General features: G+C 36.4%; 4 protein-coding genes across 7 annotated transcripts; all 4 read right to left on the bottom strand.

Moving 5' to 3' along the window:
• Positions 1-589: 589 nt before the first annotated feature.
• LOC109162103 (ATP-dependent DNA helicase PIF1-like) lies at positions 590-3,053 on the bottom strand. Its single transcript, XM_019310794.1, has 2 exons — positions 2,965-3,053; positions 590-2,874 (listed from the first exon to the last, which is right to left on the bottom strand). The coding sequence occupies exon 2, from the start codon at positions 2,571-2,573 to the stop codon at positions 1,050-1,052; it is 1,524 nt and encodes a 507-aa protein (XP_019166339.1). The 5' UTR covers positions 2,574-2,874; positions 2,965-3,053; the 3' UTR covers positions 590-1,049.
• A 58-nt stretch (positions 3,054-3,111) lies between these two features.
• Positions 3,112-18,763, bottom strand: LOC109162084 (peroxisomal and mitochondrial division factor 2-like). Of its 2 annotated transcripts, XM_019310756.1 has the most exons (3): positions 18,663-18,763; positions 17,678-18,537; positions 3,112-3,151 (listed from the first exon to the last, which is right to left on the bottom strand). In XM_019310756.1, the coding sequence occupies exon 2, from the start codon at positions 18,527-18,529 to the stop codon at positions 17,714-17,716; it is 816 nt and encodes a 271-aa protein (XP_019166301.1). In that variant the 5' UTR covers positions 18,530-18,537; positions 18,663-18,763; the 3' UTR covers positions 3,112-3,151; positions 17,678-17,713. The 2 variants fall into 2 exon arrangements, with proteins under 2 accessions (XP_019166301.1, XP_019166302.1); XM_019310757.1 differs by lacking the exon at positions 3,112-3,151 and having other exon boundaries at positions 17,332-18,535; positions 18,663-18,761.
• LOC109162083 (protodermal factor 1) lies at positions 6,810-8,688 on the bottom strand. Of its 2 annotated transcripts, XM_019310755.1 has the most exons (4): positions 8,625-8,688; positions 8,066-8,257; positions 7,501-7,882; positions 6,810-7,346 (listed from the first exon to the last, which is right to left on the bottom strand). In XM_019310755.1, the coding sequence occupies exons 2-4, from the start codon at positions 8,235-8,237 to the stop codon at positions 7,004-7,006; spliced, it is 897 nt and encodes a 298-aa protein (XP_019166300.1). In that variant the 5' UTR covers positions 8,238-8,257; positions 8,625-8,688; the 3' UTR covers positions 6,810-7,003. The 2 variants fall into 2 exon arrangements, with proteins under 2 accessions (XP_019166300.1, XP_019166299.1); XM_019310754.1 differs by lacking the exon at positions 8,625-8,688 and having other exon boundaries at positions 8,066-8,518.
• Positions 11,512-15,370, bottom strand: LOC109162082 (phosphatidylglycerophosphatase GEP4, mitochondrial-like). 2 transcript variants are annotated; one of them, XM_019310752.1, is made up of 5 exons: positions 14,583-15,369; positions 14,417-14,494; positions 14,203-14,276; positions 14,015-14,122; positions 11,512-11,868 (listed from the first exon to the last, which is right to left on the bottom strand). In XM_019310752.1, exons 1-5 carry the CDS (start codon positions 15,169-15,171, stop codon positions 11,755-11,757), a joined length of 963 nt encoding a protein of 320 aa, XP_019166297.1. In that variant the 5' UTR covers positions 15,172-15,369; the 3' UTR covers positions 11,512-11,754. The 2 variants fall into 2 exon arrangements, with proteins under 2 accessions (XP_019166297.1, XP_019166298.1); XM_019310753.1 differs by lacking the exon at positions 11,512-11,868 and adding an exon at positions 12,262-12,462 and having other exon boundaries at positions 14,583-15,370.
• Positions 18,764-19,255: the final 492 nt, after the last annotated feature.

Genomic DNA, 19,255 nt, shown 5'->3' with positions numbered 1-19,255 from the left:
TATATATATATATATAATTGTAGTATATAATTTTGATACCATATTATTAGAATTGAAATTTTATTCTAAAAAAAAAAAGAATTGAAATTTTATAATTATAAATTTATTTTAATTTTGACATGTTTAAGTTAAATAAATATAATAAAAATAATAATTGTATTTATTACTTTTATAATGATAATAAATAAAAATAATAATTAAAATATAGTAAAATAAAATGATGGGTCCAAAATAACTAAGAAAAATTTTAAAACTGATGAGAAGAATGATTTTTGAGATTGAATGAGATACTGAATGATGAGATGAATGCTGAGGCTCACAAAAAAATTGATAAAAAAAAACTCACTAACGAGGTTGCTCTAGTAACCGACAATAGTGACCAGTGTCACGTATTAATGATCTTGATGGCATGCCTGAGAGCTGATATAGATCACTGATTAGTAAACTGTAAGGTCAGCTTTCAATGATTTGACTTTCAACCCACTGAAATGGAATAATGAAATGGATAAAGCTACCTGACCAACCCTACCTCCTTCCTCATATTGCCATAACAGATTGTAAAAATATTTGATACTTTAGCATGATGCTACAGAAAACACTACTCCAATCATAGAAGCAGATGTACTTTCTAAAATCTATAATTAAATCTTATAAGCAATCTTCCATTTTCCCTTCTCTAATATGTTCAGCTAATTTTCTGTATTCCTAAGATTGTATACAAAAAGTACCAGAGTAAAATGCATGGTATACTATGAAAAATGGCATAAGTTCCAGAACTCCCAGAAGGAAAATATGAAGGCTAACAATCAGAGGTTATTATTGAAGTATCCTATAAGCTAGTCTTTTTCTACCAAGTTTTAATCCAAGAAAAAGGAAAAAATATCTGATGATTTTTCCAGCAATGCCATGAATCAAGAAGATTGAGTACTTTATCCTGTAGTCACCAATTCAGTTGGGTTGGTGCCCTATCATTCATATCACCACAGCATATCATGAAAGAAAAATCTTATAATTTCCTTGTATTAAGATTTGAGTGAGGATCGGCCAACTCATTGGTTACACGTGCTGCTGCCGCCTTGTTTTTTTTTGGTGACAGCATCTTCCTTTGGTTGATCCGGCTGACTACACAATCTCTTATCGAAGTTCAATACTTTCGGGTGCACCTTTATAATATTAGGGTTGAAACTTGACAAATGAAGACCTTCCAAGCTTTTCACACGTGAAAGTGCCACATAAACCATCCCATAGCCAAAAGCTCGGTTGAGATCTGTATAAAGGCAGTTTAGAGTCATCCCTTGACATTTGTGGATGCTTAGAGCCCATGCTAGTATGAGGGGAATCTGTTTTCTTACGGCAACAACTTCCTCACCATCCATTATAGACCATGTTTCTGGACGAATAATAAGTTTTTTTGGTTTAAAGTCAAATTTCACTACAGGTAACCAGTTAGTGCCAAATGTTTCATAAGTACCATTAACCGATTCAAAACCAATAACAGTACCAGCAGCACCATTCACGAGTTTGTGCCGGGCATTCAAGTTCTTTGTCAACATCACCCTTGCGCCTACACAGAGTTCAAGAAAATCAGGTGCTATTCCCAGTTTTAGCTGTTCTTTCCAACTATCCTCACCATTGTCAACAGCTCGATAACCAATAAGATCCTGATGTAAGCTATCCAGGTGCTTTTTGTTTACTCTATATACATCATCATTCCTTGGATAGAGCTTTACAGCTAAAGGATCAGGCTCCAAATTTGAGCAGTGATTTTCCAATAGATTTAAGTCCTCGAAATCATATTCCCCTTTCCTTATTCCCTGTAAAAGTTTTACGAGCTGAGGATCTGATTGCCTAAAAACTGTAGTAAGATCAATCTGAGTGTCAAAGCTCAGTTTCCAGCTAGAAGCTTCAAAAGCAAATTTCTGTGTGTTCTTATTAAAGATAGGTGGTAATTGAAAGAAATCTCCACTCGCAACTACTTGAATACCACCCCAAACCATCTCCTCATCGGATCCATTTATACTACTTCGTATCTTGCGTGCAATGAACTCAAGTTTATCATACAATTCTCCACTTATCAAGCTAATTTCATCAATAATCAAAGCCTGGACCATTTTCCATCTGTGGCGCACCCTCCGATTGGAACAAACCTTGTGTAGTAATTCTTCGGCTGTAGCTTCACCCAGCCCAATGCCAGCAAAAGAATGAAGGGTGTACCCGTTCAGGGCACACGCTGAGACACCAGTAGAAGCAGTGACATAAACCCGAGATCGCCCATGAATTTCTCGGAGCTTCCGGATGATATGCTGGATCAGAAAGGTTTTACCAGTTCCTGCTGACCCAGTAACAAAAACTGACTTCCCAGCAGAAATGGCATCCAAAACTTGTGACTGTTCCACAGTCCATTTTACTCTAGTCCTCTTTTTAGGCGGCTTAGAAGATGAAGAAGATTCATTCCTAGAAGAATCCTTCTTGCTGCTTATGGCCCTTTGAGCCAAATTTCTGTTTTTCCCAGCTGCTGCCTTAGAGCTGAAACATCTATACGTCGCTATTGCAGAGGAGAATATCAAATTCATGGTTCTACACTTCTACCTACAACACCTTAACCCTAATCCACCTCGTTCGTTCTCTCTAATCTGAATTCTACCCTTCTTCTAACGCGTACTCAATCATACACTCCACTCGCCGCCTTATGGATACTCAGAATCTCATCCAGAAAGAAAGAAAGAAACCTTTAAGTAGTAAATAATGCCTGCCAACACTCCACTAGTCTAGTCTTCCGATCACTCAGAATCTCATTCCAATAAAAACTTTAGCAGAACTACCGGAAAAATAAAATTAGGTCTTTGGGAAGATAATTTGAATTTTGAAGTCGAACTAAACAAAAAGCACCACGTACTTCAGAATGCCGGCCAGAAATAAACAATTAAAAGCAAGAAATTCAGGAAAAGAGAAGAGTTTGCATACCGAATACCAAATGATCGATGTTGAAACTGTAAACCAACGAGCAGAGCAGAGGGGCTGTACGTGAAAATTTGATATTATCAGCGGAGGGGAGGAGCATCTCAAGAAGTTAATATTAGTCTTCCAACATTTTTAAATGAGTTTATTCCAGCATTAGTCCTCTTACTATCATGATTTTTCAAAACTAGTCCTCGACTTTTAATTTGGACAGTTTAAACCCTTGACTTTCAAAATGTTTCCAATGTTGGTCCTTCCGTCCCATGCTGATTAACTGGACGTTAAAATGAGGGCTAAAAGAGTATTTTAACATGCTCTGTGCGTATAATACATCTTCGTTCTCCTCAATCCATACGTATAAACAGTCTTTTGGCAATCGAAGCTTTGTCTCTGTTCCCGTCGAATTCGCCACGCCCCGCTCTTGTTCTCATCGCCGATCATGAATTTCCGGCAGAGCGCAGCGGCGGAGAGTTCGTTAAGACATATGAACTATGAAGGCATGGTTGAAAAGGGCAACCCGAATTTCAAATGAATTCGCCTGATAACCGAATACGACCCGATAGTACTGAACTATACCTCTGGCACCACCTCTGCTCCCAATCTATTTCACGATTCGCAACCACAACGTGACGCACTTGTGCAGCGCTCTGGTTGTGCTCAACATGCTAACTAATTTCGGCGGAAATAAGCATCTGCTTGCTGCATCCGAAATGGGGTTTTACGCGTTTTTAGGAGAATGATATCACAAGAAAATGGGTTTCGCAGGAAATGAAAATTTGGGCGATGAAGATATATAGATCGAAGGAGGAATTGAACTTGGGTTTAGTGCGACAAGTCGAGCTGGAATGAAGCTCAACTCGAAAAAATTAAGAATGGGTACCCAAAATTTCAGCAGTGTTGCTTCTTATCTTTGTACTTTGCGAACTCCGACAATACTCTCTCAATGATTCACTTCCATTAATTCAAAAGCCCAATTCAACCATAACAAACAAACACAAGAATGAACAATTTTAATGGAGCTGTAAAGTTAAATTGCTGTGGACAGTAATAATTTGTTGGAGGTTTTTATTCTGTGTATTTAATCTTGCCTTCTGCTGGTAATTTCTTCCGACCTTTGAAACTGGTTTGATTTTTTCATTTCTGCGAATTTTTTGATTAATTGATTGTTTTGAAAAATGTTTTGGATTCGGAACTGCTATGTCGACCACGATTATTACAGATTCGGTTGTGGTGATGAACGCCTCCACGGTGGCGGCGAAGGTGCAGACCGTTGCCACCAAACTCGTAGCGGTGGTATTATCGGGTATAGAGAGGAGTTCTCCAAGGTATTATACGCAAGGCATGTTAAAAGACGATTTTAGCCTTTATTTTAACGTCCACTTAACTAGCTTGGGACGGAAAGACTAACATTGGAAACATTTTAATAGTCAAGGGTTTAAATTGTCCGAATTAAAAGTCAAGGACTAATTATGAAAAATCATGATAGTCAGAGGACCAATGCTGGAATTAACTCATTTTAAATTTAGTTCTATTATTTTAGATTTTTAGAGATCGGTTTGAAAACTCGAAAAAAGACTTTTCGAAGTTATTTTTACAATTAAAGAAAGTGGTGATCATGAGATCATGAGACTTCAAGAATCATTTTATTGGAAAAATTTTGGCCGAGTTGTTCATTTTATTGTTAAGGAAGAAGTAAGCATAGAGCAAAATAAACTAAGTAATAAAGGAGGTATTGAACCCACGACATCCACATAGCAACACACAACCCAACGGCCTAACTCATCAGGCCACCAAGCCACTACTTATCTTGCTCCACTTATGCATGGGAAGTGTGCTCGAAGCAAAATAGTGAGGAGATACATGTATGGTCAAGAATAAATGCTAGCCAATGTCATACACTTGTCAATCATCTGAAAGGTCTTCAATACTATATAAGGTACCATTGCCTCCCCTTAAAAGGCATTTCTGGGTCCACACAATCCTCTCTAAGCTAGTCAATTGGTATGGGTTCCTAACTTCCAATGGCAAATTTTATTTTGGACCATGGTTTACATAGCTGTGTGGACTATGGTCCAAAACGATGTCGTTTCTTTTAATGAAAAGAAACGAGTCTTGTTTCGTATAATTAGTTCCGTTTGTATAACATATCCAGTTTCATTTTATATACATTGTAGTTTCATTTTAGCACAACTAGAGTTCCATTTTGTTTCAATTACAGTTTCATTGAACATCATAATTTGCCAGTATAGTGAGACATGTTATACACACTATACTCTTATTACAACACCACTAAACTATAATTATAATTCAAGTATGGTTTCATTGATTATGGATATTTAGACGTGAATCGAAACTGATTTTTTTTTTTTCATTCATGCTGGATATTTAGTTCATTCATTATGGATTTTTAGTTCATTCATTCTGGAATTGTAGTTTATAGATTCTGAAATTTTAGTTCATCAATTCTGGAATTTTAGTTCATTGATTCTGGATATATATATAGTTCAAATTATGCACAATATAATATTGTTGCTGGGATCGAAACTGATTTTTTTTTTTTTAAGTGAGACGCGCGTTTTTAATAAAACGACGTCGTTTTTGCATCCGTGTGCACCATGCATGGTGCATACGGATGCACAACATAATTTGCCAGTATAGTGAGACATGTTACTGAATTTCATGTTATACACATTGTACTCTTATTACAACACCCCTAAACTATAATTATAATTAAGGAGGTTCATGGCCAAGAGTAAAGATGTACGAGTGGCGGTGATTTTGGAATGTACCAGTTGTGTCCGAAACGGTGTTAATAAGGTATCAACGGGCATTTCCAGATATATTACTCAAAAGAACCGGCACAATACGCCTAATCCATTAGAATTGAAAAAATTCTGTCCCTATTGTTACAAACATACGATTCATGGAGAGATCAAAAAATAAATTGGTCTTAAGTATGGTTTCATTGGACAATATATACTCAAATATGTGAAACTGATATTCAGATTCATTTTATATACACTGTAGTTTCATTACAACACAACTAAAATATCATTTTGATATAACTACAGTTTCATTTGAAAATATACACTCAATATGTGATACATGTTATTCAGTTTTTTTTATACATACTGTAGTTTCATTTTAGTAAAACTAAAATATCATTTCAATTCAACTATAGTTGTATTTGACAATATACACAAATATGTGAGAGATGTTATTCAATTTCATTTTATACATATTGTAGTTTCATTTCAACACAACTAAAGTATCATTTCAATTCAATTACAGTTTCATTTGATAATATAAACACAATATGCGAGATAAGTTATTCAGTTTCATTTTAGACACAATGTAATTTCATCACAAAAATATGAGATTTGTTAAAATTTAATAACGGTCATTTCTTAACTTAAAGAAACGGTCCCGCTTTCGGACCATGGTCCATGATATAACAACCAAACTTCCAACAGCAACACCAGGATTTAATTCTAGTCTATTATTTGTGCTATAACTTGTATTATTTATTATTTACACCAATATCTTCCAACAGCAACACTAGGGTTTAATTCTAGTCTATTATTTGTGCTATAACTTGTATTATTTATTATTTAGACCAATATCTTCCAACAGCAACACCAGGGTTTAATACTACTCATATTGGGTACTATTTTACTACCCTTCTATACCCGATTTATAGTAAACCAAATCCTGACAAAGCCATCAATCCCCATGCTATCTTCTCACACACGGTGATCCCTCACATTTACTCTACACCTATATATTAAGGAAATTACTATCTCAACTCCATCTCTCTAACTCAATTCATATATATATTATAACTAACTAAATTAAATGGAAATTGACAGATCGATATGATCTATCTGATAGATATTGCATACATACTCAAAATAATAAAGGAAATTCGATCGATCTGGATGATGAAATGAAGCTAGCTAGGCTAAAACAATGCAATGCAATGAAGAAACTGATACAGTACGTGATGAAAATTACAAGACTTATATTAATAATAATTGGATTATTATCAGAGTGATCTAGGCTTGAGACGGCCCTCATTGGCCAACTTGAAGAGCCTGGCCTGAGCTGCGGCGGCGGTGTTTGAAGTGAGAGCGGCGGCGAAGCTGTCCCTCACGTGTTGGGTGGTGTAAGGAAACCTCTTGGTGTTAAGCATGGAGTTGAGCAAAGAAGCAGTGCCTTCCCTGTAGAGCTCCCCATAGCCGTCGTTTCTGGTGTTGGAAAGTGCTTGCAGTAAATTCAGGTTGGTTCCGAACTCCCCTGCCGGAACGCTGGCCACACCAAATACACCGCCCACAGTTCCCCAGAAACCCACCAACCCCCATATCAATCCAGGGTGACTCTTCCAGTAACTGCAACATATTAGAGATCAGATATATCCAAATATATACTCTTAAGTCTTAACTACTATACATCGACCACCTGAACAAAAAATGGTAGAAAATAGCAATAAAGATTTTTCCGATCACTTTCAGGTGGTCGGAAATTCCATAATTTATTACTTACTCGCAGGTGAAAGGTGGTGAGTTTGGGTCGAATCCGAAGGGGGGAGTGCTTGGTTCTAATCCAAACGGCGGAGATGGGACGATTGGAGTTGGTGGGGAGTCAACAATGGGGGTTGGGGAATCGGGGGTGGTGGGGGTTGGGATGTCGGGTATGGTCGGAGGAGTTGGAGTGTAGCTTGGGGTGGAAGGTGTAGTCGGAGGGCTATAGTAACCGCCGCCGCCGCCGCCATGACTACCTCCACCATGATGGCCTCCACTCGGCGGGGTGCCGCAGTTTGAGGGTGGACTACTGCCTCCTCCATAGCTACCACCACCACCTCCGTGGCCTCCGTGGTGATGATGAGAAGATGATCCTCCATGGTGACCACCGGAACCATGAGAACCTGTATATATATATATATACTACAACATCATATCATATCCATCTACTATGCATGCATGCGTGCATTACTACAAGTAAGATCAAAATTTCCCAGAGACCAGTAAAGAGTCAAATCCAGCACTATATATATATAGTTCTCGAAAATGTGACAGTATAAGAAAATAAAATTGAGGGCCAGACCTACCTGAGGGGGTGGAAGGAGTTCCAATATTGGGATCAGGAGAATAATAGTTCTTTTGGTCATTGAAAGCAGCGGCGGCAATGGCAGGAATGACGACCAAATTCTGAGAGAGCAAAGCAGCCATTGTAGCCCATAGGAGCAGAGAACCATGTTTGCTACTTCTCTCCATTCTCATCAATCTTTAGACAAATGAAACTAAAGAAGAGTTGAAGATGATGGGAGTGAATTGAAGCAAAGGAGGGAAGGGAGGGTATATAAAGAGTGGGGGAGAGAGTAGTAGTAAATATAAACAGGTGAGGTAGTGTGTAGTTAGTTGTATGTGGTGCATGTGCATTTATTATATTGTCACACCATTTAATATAAATTTAAACCACCTTAGATCAGACCATATTGCTGAATATGGAGATAGATAGATATATAGATAGTCTACCATATTTCCCTAAAAGCATCTACTATGTACTATCTTGCATGTCTTTCTCCTCAGCTCCCAAGTACATATATTTGACCATTGTATGTATGATACGATGATGATTTGGTTGTCTTGTATCCAACTCATCATCAACATTTCCTGTTTGCTTGACAGCTTTCAACTTCACTGTGCTTCCTCCATCTGTCCGCCTTTTGTTAAAGGAAAATATTATCTGTATTCCTATTTTTTACTCTCAAATTTTATTCCATACACAAAATCTTGATGTAGATATTTATATTGACATGAAATCTACTTAAAAAAGTAGCTTTCAGTAGTGCCGATCATATCAGGGAGTAAATTAAAATTAAGCTAAGCATTATTACATGCACAGATTAGACATAAATATAATATTTGAAGTGGACATAATAAAGTAAGATAAATAATATCCCAACTTAGAATTGATGATATATTCACTAAGTAATGGATATTGGTCCATAATTCGGTGTATTATAATGGCGTCTTGGGTCTGAGGTTTTGATGGTATCCAGCCAGCTATGAGCCAAGGTGTTGAAGAAACAGACACTTGGAAAGCCTAGCTATCTGCTAGCTAGTATAGATAGGATAAATGAATGAATGAGTGAATGCATGGCTTGAAGAAAAATGTGCAGTGTCTTGAATCTCAGTAAATGACCCTGACAGAAGTAGGTGAAGAAGCACAAGGTGAATGGATTCATTGAATTGCTGTATTAAATCAACCCCCTCCCCCAAGTGTTCCCACACCTCGACCCTTAAAAGGATGTAAATTATGGTGATTTAATGGCTCAACAGACAAAATTAAATGTCGATGCACAAAAAGAATTTGCTCACTTTGGACATAATCCCCACACTGAATTGCTATATTAAATCAACTCCCTCCCGACCCGTCCTGACAGAACATTTAGGAGGATATAAATTACGGTGATTCAGTGACTCAACAGACAAGGTCAAATGTCGGTGCACACAAATAAAGAATCTGTCAACTTTAGACATAATCTCTATATTGCCTACTAAACCGAGGTTCATACCTCTGCCCCCTCCAAAATACTGCTAATGCCTATCACTGCTCCACTCAAAATCCTATTTCCTATTTACCTGCAAAGTTCATATACCTAAAGCATAATATAATATGTAATTCAGTATGATATCAGTTTAGGCGCAAAAAGGTGACAGGTTCAAATATTAAAGTATCTATTTTTTAAAATAATGTATTTGACAACTACTCGGCCTTACCCAATAACTAATCGCCATTGTTTGAAACAAGAATCAACAATTAAATTCATCTAACTTATTAATCACAAGTAGGTTTTATGTACGAGTACATAAAAGTCAATTGAGAAGTGACTTACTGGATGGCATTTTCCCCAGGCTGTACAAAATTCTAAGCAAATGACAACAACTGTACTGTACTCAACACGTACTAAATGCAATCATAACTTCGAGCATGCAGGTAGCCCATTCCCATGACCCATGGAATGAGTAATTTATGAGTTGTTCGTTAGGCAGAGGCCGTGAAAGACCAAGTTCCACAATTGATGGTTAGGGAATTGTTGAATGGAAGTTGGTGAAAGGCCAAGTCCAGCACCACGCTACTTCTAAAAAATGTGGTGGTATGTAAAAAAAATAAAATTATGTCTTTGCTATAAGACAGTCACTACGGGGTCCATGTTTCCAATTCAGCGGTGAAGCACTCAATAAATCAAAACCGTTTGAATACAAACCATATTGTAAATTGATGAGCATTTGGACTCCTTTTAACATTTTAGAATGAAATTTTTATAACTTGAAATTCGGAAAGGAAAGTTGAACGAACTTGTAAAACAAGATAGCTAATGTACTATAACGTGTGCAATTCACTCCATCAAATGAAGTTTAAATTGTGTATATATTAAGACACGCAATACACTACGTGTCATCCGGTCTATTTAAAACAATTTCTTAGAAATTATGTTTTCTTTTTAGTAACATAGAATATATTATAAAGGTGTCAATCAAAAGGATGGAAAGTAGTGGCCTGCCTGCCTGCATTGTTTCATGAGTTTGACTGAATAGACTCATTAAGTTATAGTGAGATGAACTAACTTGGACCTGCATAGTAACCATATGCAACCAACCTAACACGAACCATTAGCTCTTACAAACATGTTTATTTATTTACAAATCTACTCCATAAACTATAATAAGCAACAAATTAGTAATAGTGAAAATAACATGTAAATTAAGTAAATAGTAAGAAGAGCCAAGCCAGCCTAGCATGACATTGTAATTTGTAACAATATGAATCGTACAAATCAACCCATTTACCATCTCTAATTCTAATATATTGTAACATGTGCAATCCACTCCATTAGATGGTAAGAACCAAAAAAGAAAGAAGAAGATGATACTGGTCTCACACAAGTTTTTGTTTATATATGTGTATCCATAATTAGGTGCAAACTAACCTTACCATGCGAACCTGCAAACTACTGAAAGATTGCACCGCACTTACTAGATGATTGTACCGCACTGGATACGATTGCACTGCAAAAGTCCTCCAAGCATGTCTAAGTGCCCACGGTGCAATCACGTAGTAGTTGCAGTACAATCCTTCAATAGTTCGCACCTGATTATGATACACATACGCAGTATCAACTTCATATATAAAATAATTTCCTTAGAGTAGATTAAAACTTTAGAGAAACATAATCATCAAGACTCCTATTAAAGGAGACACACATCTCATCTCATCAATTCTCAAGGGGGATTTAAACTTCTTTCCTCCCATACTAGATGTGCAATTCCTTCCACCATTGATCCTTGAAATGAAATAATATATATAAAATAATTAGACTGATTTTATGAGCAGAGGACGATGCACCTTACCTATAGGTTATCAACTGATGCAAAATGCTTCTCTGGATTTTGTTCCCACCTGCATTTGTTCACCTTGTACCTGTCACCTGACAAAAGCCCTTCAGCACTCACTTCTTCTCCAATCTCCAAAATACCATTTTTTTAAAAATTTTGAGATGAATGACCAGCCGTCCAGCCTTGTATCATTCATGAATTCTTCCAAACACTACTTATATGGAAAGAGGGAAAAAAAATCTGAGAAATTCACAGCTAATTTTTTTTTTTTTTTTTTTAATGATGAATCAAAGAAATATTTTCATGCCTTTTCCATATACAAACTACCAATAGTGACAAAAATGATAGTTGTTAATGAGATGATTTTTCTTAATCGCCATAAACAAACTTCTACTTTCTAATTTGGTTTATCCTTTACACATTGCTCACAATCAGGAAGGAGTTCATGACTGATTGGCTCCACTCCTTTCACCGACCACTGATACACAAGTGCCCTTTCAATTACCCTGACCTGCAATAATTTTGGTTCAATAAATGTAAGAAAGTCTCACATTAAGGATAAAACACTAACTTTTCTAATTGTAACAATTAATAAGATTATCTGGGTGAAAGCTCTAAAAGCATCAACGGTCCAGAGGCAAAAAGGATAAAGTTTATTTTTGCTATTGTGTTAACCTCTAAAAAATTTTAACAGTTGTTTCTATGTTAATGCTGATATTATGCTATCCTTCATCAAAAGAAAATATAACAAATATAAGAATTAGTTTATTATCATACAAAGCTGTAGGATGGAATCACAAAAACCACATAATGCTATAAAATATATCAAAACACCTAGTTAACAATTTTTTTTATTATCTTACACAGCAATTGGATGCAATAATGACCAGGTTTGAAGTTTCCAACTGAACATGGCACGTGTTCTTACAGAAACTAAAACTAATGAGCATAATCTATCTCCTCACATATCTGCAAAGCAATAGAGCATAACTATACAAAATTCAAGATGCAAAAGACCATGTAGTTTTAAGATCAAAGGGGTGGAATGGTGAATGAAACACCCAATGTGCATAGTTTTTTAAGAGCAGCTGCCTCTCGCATATCCCTTGAAATTAATGGTGAACAACTAGCTTTAGGAATTACAGAGATAACAGGACCAATATTATTTAGAATATGTAAAACGTAAATTCTAATGTTGAGAAGTGACAAAAAGTATTGCATCATTTGGACATTCAACTAATGCTCATCTGAACTAAATCTGATGAGTCACTCAACTACAAGGTGAGACAATCAATCTTAATAATAAGTTGAAAGAATTTGAATCTACATTGCAAACAAATTCAATTGCACTAAATGATAGAAATTAGAAGTACTAAAGAAGAAGGGAAAGGGTTAAATAAGCCCTCAAATTATTTGGAAAAGTTCAATTGCACCCTCAAATTTGAAAAAACTTCTTATAAACACCCAAACTCAGGAAAAAAGACCAATTAGCTTTTTTCCTTGAAAATTACCTGTTATAGCAAGTTAGCACTTACTTGGTAGTTGACATGGACACATGGCCATTTTTTTTGTTGATGTTTGTTATTTTGTTTGCTACTTTGCTTATTTGACAGTTTCCTTTTATAATTTACATAATTCAATTTAATGGTTAGTTTAATAATAATAATAAGGCAGTTTAACTATTCTCTTATCCCATTGCAACAATGGCGGCTGATACATCCTCCATACAACCATACCCAAGCAGACTGATGATTCTCCAATGTATGGCAACTGACACTCTGACAGCCTTCCACATACAACGAGGAAGTTCCTCTTCATCCACATTCAATTTGGATAAAGAGGAAGAACTCTGGATGAGGAGGAAGAAATTCCTCTTTGTCAAGATTAGATGAAGAGGCAGATTTCTTCCTCCTCAGATATTAAGAAGAGGAATGTTTTGATCGAAAATAATGGTGAGGAGCTTTTTGAAAATAATAAAGCAAATTTTCAAGGAACACAACAAGAATAGTGGACAAAACTTCACCTCCGGCCAGAAATAATGGTGGATTGAAGCATAACTTTGCCAATCAAACAAACAAATTAATGAGAAGAAGAATATTTATTTCTTCCAATTAATCTGCTTATTTGAAATATTTTTTTCTTCCAATTATGCCCAAAAAAGAAGACACATTAGAAAAGATTGGCCATGTTAATTGCCAAGTAGTAACCGGCTATAACAGCAAATTCATAGGGGAAAAGGGCTAATTTTTCTTCTTCCCCAAGTTTGGGTGCTTATAAGAAGCTTTTCAAGGATGCAATAGAATTTTCCCAAATATTTTGAAGGCCCATTTGGCCCTTCTCCGATCTGGCTGGATAAAAGTTGTGTGAAGAACTGAAGAGCAATCAGTAGAGAAAGGTCAACAAGTAACTCACTTTGAATCTAGATTGCATGCCTATAACCTAAGAGTATCACCATATTGGAGATTAACTATTTAAATTTTCAAGACCACATAGTGCATGACGCAGAATTTGTCATCCAAAATTTACCATAGCATGGATGCTTTAGTTAATGCAAAATAGCATGGATAACAATGGAACCTCCATTTGATCAAACTGATGTTCACTAAGAACACATAAAAAGGAAATAAGTTCAAAAAGATAAAATAAAATGTAGCAACCTGCTGTACAATGAAAGGCTCCTCAGCAAGACTCAATGGTTCAGTCAAAATAGTTAGGAAGCCATTTCTGTTTCCATACACAATGTCTGTGAAAGGCCGATCACCCACCTGCCAAAGTCAGAAACCATGTTATTTAAACAGGGCAGGAAATTGCATACAATTCTTCCAAACTAAAACTTACTGCTTACCATGATAAGTTTTGAGGATTCGCAACCAAACTGCCTTTCAATTTCTTCAGCTGTTCCAGCTGGTTTCTTCACCCCTAAAATTCATATTTGACAGAGCAGTATGTTTAAATTTAATGCCCCAAAACAATTCTTATTGTCCACTCATGGTAAAAGATTGAATTTTGGTAATACAGTATATATAAATTTGGACAGGTAAAAAGATATAAGAACTCACTATGTCTGATTACTTTAATTCCAATTGCACGCTCAAGGATCTTTGCATTTCTACCATCAGGGTCATATTCAAATAGTCCTACAATTCACAGTCACAAAGCATATATATTATGAGCTCAAAGGAAATTACAGAACTAATAGTAATAAATACCCTGAGAAATAGTGACCTGCAGAGTTACTGAAAACCGCAATGTTGTTGCCAAACAGAGCTTTGCACTGCTCTATGGACGATCTCAGAGGCGGCCACAAGCGCAAAGAGTAAGGAACAGTTAAAGTATTGTCCTTATCGAAGACCACACCTTCAAAGCCCCTTCTCTTCAGCTCAGCCCAATCAATGTACCTTATATCCGGCACAGCGATATGTGGGATCACCAAATGCTTGTTTTTAGCAAAAATCCCCAGAGAAGAAGTAAGACCCTCCACGTTAATCCTCTGCCCCAATGCAGCCTTCATGTCTGCCCACCACATGTTTGTTAAAAAGACCAAAGGATTCTCGAATCGCCTTTCCGGTTCTCCGTCGCCGTCTTCGTAATAATCTTGAGGAAACACCGGGTTTTCTCGATCCGGGTCTTCGGGGTTTCGGGGGTGCTTTTGCTTCTCGTGCTCGGTGCTGCAGCTGTGCGTGGTGGCGGCGGCGCTGAGAGTGAGGCGGCTCAGTCGGATGGGGAAAGGAAGAGAGTGGGGGGGAGAGGTAAAGCGGCTAGGAACTGGACAGTAGCAGCAGTTCTGCCATGGCGTAACAGTGGTAGAATGCATAGTCAAACTAAGAAAGGTTTGAATTTATAAAGCATGGATTCAAGAAGTGAATTGTGAATCTGCAAAATGGGGAGTTTTGGGAGGAGTGGGGGTTGGGTGTGGCTTTCAAAACAATATGTCAAAATCTTCATCACCACCACATTCTTGGACAACCAATTGGCAATTGGTAAGAGAGATGGTGGATAAACCGATTGGAATATAAATCTAGGGCTAAGACTGCTAAGTTTCTTTTTATGTATTTCTTTATTTAGTATTAATCATTATCACTTATCAGTGCCATTTATTTATTTGTTTGGAGGAGTAAATTATTAAAAAGTTAATTTCATTCCTAAATTATTAACTTTTTTTTTTAACATTTCGTTATTAAGTTTTTTTTTTGGTAGCCGATAATTTCTACCGTCAAACATCTCATCTGCTCTATACCTAAAGACAATGATCGAACTCTTGATCTTTGATTAAAGATTTCGTTTTGAATATGTTCTAACTTTATAATCGATTTTAAAGTTAAATAGTATTTTTTGACTTCTCTTCCTAATTGTAGTCTCTTCATCCACATGTTTCTCTACTATTTCATTTTGAAGTTGGCAGTTATTCATGTGCTCATTTTTGTGATGTTTGTTGGCATGAGATTCTAGCATTGCGTGCTATCTTGCCCAAGTTCTATTTTGATGACTTATATATGGAGACGTTACTAGTTTTCTCGTTGTGCGTAAGGAGATGCTTGTTCGTAACAAATTTAACTATCTAGCATGATGTAGGATTACTTCAAAGAGTATTTAGGTGTCGATATTGTTGTTGGTACAAAATTTTCTACGTTCAAGGCTACAAGCTTTGTATATGAACTTGGAAATTTGGAATCTTTTTTTTTTTTTTGAATGTAGTTTAATCTCATCAAAATGTATTTACAACACGTCTGGTTCACGAAATAGCTCTAGAATAGAATGACACAATTACTAATTTATTTCAAGTACAGAATTCATATTTAAGATACAAAATTTCATAACACAAGACACAAAAACTCACAACATAAAATATATACATATGTACTCGGGTCCACCGTGTACTGTGAACCCTGACCCATGGTATGAGGATTGTCACTTGGGCAATTTGGGTTCTTCTTAATAATTAAAATTGAATAGGATAAGAAAATTGGGCTACTTGAGCCAGTCAGATTACAAGGTTGGCCCATTGGGTTAATTAAAAAAGAAAGAAAACTTCATTCTAACTTGCTAGTCTAGAAGCCTAATCAGTATGGTCCACATATAAACTATAGGCAAATTATATTATGCACTGCGATGCATAATTGATTATGCATCACGCGTCTTTTTTTTTTAAATGAAAATAAGCAGTGTTTGTTTCCATCGTTTCACACCCTTTTGCAAAAAGTAACTCTGTTGTTCAGTGTCATTTTGTATACACTGCACTTTCAGTTCAATACAATTACAGTTTCATTTCGATATAATTATAGTTTCATTCGATATTTATAGACTCAAATATGTGAAAGTGTTATTTAATTTTATTTTATATACACTATATTTTCATTAAAACACAACTACATGATCATTTTGATATAATTACAGCTTCATTGTACAATATACACTCAAATATGTAAAATGTTATTCAGTTTCATTTTATATACACTGCAGTTTCATTTCACTATAACTACAGTATCATTTTGATATAACTGCAGTGTCGGTTAAGGTATACTATAGTGTCAGTTGATGTTTAATACACCAAACAAGCGGACTCCGTTAACTCTAATGGCGGACCGTTTCTTTACTTAAAGAAACGGCGCCGTTTTTGACCGCGGTGCACATGCACCGCGGTCTATAATATAACGACGGTAAACTATACTATCAAATAATGTTTTTTCAATACACGAATAATGTACTTTTTGTTATGATTCACATAACTCTGTGTGGACCATAATGAAGCAAAGTATTGAAGGGTTGTCTTGGCTAAGGGCACAGGTAATCTCAAACTTAACTATTTTACCAAGAAACAGCTAGAGAAAAATCAGAAAATAGTGCTGCAAATGTATATCATTGATAATAAACAAAAAGACAGGACATAAAATTACACATCAAATTTCCATATGTCAGAAACTCTTCAGCAATCAAACATGAAAGTATATTGTAAGAATTGGAAAAACCATGAGAATTCATCCATACCATCTAGGATCTTTCACTAGAATCGATCACACCCTTAAAGAGGTATATGATAATCCCAAACTACAAACAAAAGATTCAAATGCTAACTGGACAGTTTAGCATCCAAAGTATAACAACCACACCCTTAAAGAGGTGTATGATAATCCCAAACTACAAACAGAAGTTTTGCAAGTCAATCAAAAGATTCAAATGCTAACTGGAAAACGTTTCATCCAATCCAGTGCAGTTTAGCATCCAAAGTATATCTGATTATTACTATTCAACCAAAAAGAACACTTCAATCTAGTACAATCAAGTAAAAGTGATGATACTAAAGCCAAAAATAATGATGATACTATCAAAACTTGGTTAGACAAAAAACCTCATTGGGTCTATGCTTTCTTCTGATGCAGGTAAAACACAACAGATACTGCAGCAATAGTAGCAACAGCAGATCCTGCTATAACTGGCCACTCCATTTTAACACCAAGATGACAATCTTTAATCCCATTCACACTTCCATGAACAGCCCTTTCATGGATCACCCTTTCTTTCTCCTCCAACTTTTCCTCCAATTCTATTTTCATCTTCTCTAGCTCACCCAACCTCTTCCTCAACTCCTCCATCTCCTTATCGAACCCCTTCGCCAGAAGGGAGGCATTCTCTAAATCCTGATTTTTCTTCATTAAAACTCTGTTCTCCTGCTCCTTTGCTTCCATTTCAGCCCTGTGATCATTCTCACTGCTCTCCAGTTTTGTCAATTTCGCAATTAGTTGATTCCTTTCCCCCTCAACCGCTTCAAGTTTCAATCTCTTCTCTTCCTCACTAGCTTTCAGCCCCTCCAATGCTGCCTTCAACTGTGACACCTCAGAATTAGCGTCTGCCAAAGTATTCGTGGCGGTGATCAGATCATGCTGCAACCGAGCCACCTCTCCCTCGAGTTCAGAAGCTCGAGCAGCCACCGATCCCAGAGCCCTATTCTCCGACCCCGACTTCTCCACCTTCTTCCGCAACTCGGATCTCTCGTTCTCCAGCTTCTCAATTGTCTTCTTCAGCTTCTCCTCTATCTCCTTCACGACCTCGTTTTCACGAACCAACTCCCGGTTCTCCTTCTCCGACGCAGCAAGCTTCTGGCTCAGGGAGTCATCATTTGCGCCGATCTTAGCATCATCGAATACATCTCCGTTGGTTGCCGACTCATCCGCCATAATGAACACTACAAAATCAATAAAATACACACTGACACGATTAATCAAAAGAAAAAAAAATTACTAACATATTTTGCATAAAGCGAATTTTTCGTGAAATCTTGAAAGGGAAGAAGGACAGAGTAAGAATCACCTTCGTTATGGGATATCGCTGACCGAATAGAATGCGAGATGGGATTAGGGTTTTCCTTTCTCTTGGTGAAAATAAGAATAAACGAATCTTTCTAAAGTGGCGAATTCAGTGATCATAGGAATGAACGGTAATGGATGCTTCTGGGAGGATAGTGTGTAGCACGTGGCAAACCTGCAAAGGTGGTGTGGGACCTTTTTTTTGGGGGGGGGGGTTAGAGCAAACATCCACCTTAGGGGTCGTTTGGTTCAAGGAATGTCAGATTACCTTAGGGAATATTAGATTGCTGGGAATGTTAGATTACTTGGAATGTTAGATTTCTGTGTTTGATTAAAATTAGGGTATGTAATATAATCATGTTTGGTTTAGGGTTATCTTTTATACATACTATAATATCCTTAACATATTTTCATATATTTTAATAAATTTAAAAATTAAAATAAATAAATAAGATAACGGTATCATATATAATTACATGATTTTAAAATATTAACTAAAATCTTGAACTTGAGAAACAAAATTATTTTATACGCTAACATAACATAATAAAAATAAAAAAAATATATAACTACAAAAATAACTTTATATATATATAT

This window comes from Ipomoea nil, unplaced genomic scaffold (assembly GCF_001879475.1).
Source record: "Ipomoea nil cultivar Tokyo-kokei standard unplaced genomic scaffold, Asagao_1.1 scaffold2926, whole genome shotgun sequence".
Taxonomy (NCBI): Eukaryota; Viridiplantae; Streptophyta; class Magnoliopsida; order Solanales; family Convolvulaceae; genus Ipomoea; species Ipomoea nil.
The sequence above is the reverse complement of the archived record's forward strand: the minus strand, read 5'-3'. Positions and strand labels throughout refer to the sequence as shown.

Bases quoted from the DNA above. Each gene is read 5' to 3' on its own strand.
- LOC109162103 (XM_019310794.1), bottom strand. From the start codon at position 2,573: ATGAATTTGATATTCTCCTCTGCAATAGCGACGTATAGATGTTTCAGC.
- LOC109162083 (XM_019310755.1), bottom strand. From the start codon at position 8,237: ATGAGAATGGAGAGAAGTAGCAAACATGGTTCTCTGCTCCTATGGGCT. The intron at 7,883-8,065 runs GTAGGTCTGGCC...ATATATATACAG, and splicing joins AACTCCTTCCACCCCCTCAG to GTTCTCATGGTTCCGGTGGT. The intron at 7,347-7,500 runs GTAAGTAATAAA...AATATGTTGCAG, and splicing joins TCACCACCTTTCACCTGCGA to TTACTGGAAGAGTCACCCTG.
- LOC109162082 (XM_019310752.1), bottom strand. From the start codon at position 15,171: ATGCATTCTACCACTGTTACGCCATGGCAGAACTGCTGCTACTGTCCA. The intron at 14,495-14,582 runs GTCACTATTTCT...TGTGAATTGTAG, and splicing joins GGTTTTCAGTAACTCTGCAG to GACTATTTGAATATGACCCT. The intron at 14,123-14,202 runs GTAAGCAGTAAG...TGACTTTGGCAG, and splicing joins AATCCTCAAAACTTATCATG to GTGGGTGATCGGCCTTTCAC.
- LOC109162084 (XM_019310756.1), bottom strand. From the start codon at position 18,529: ATGGCGGATGAGTCGGCAACCAACGGAGATGTATTCGATGATGCTAAG.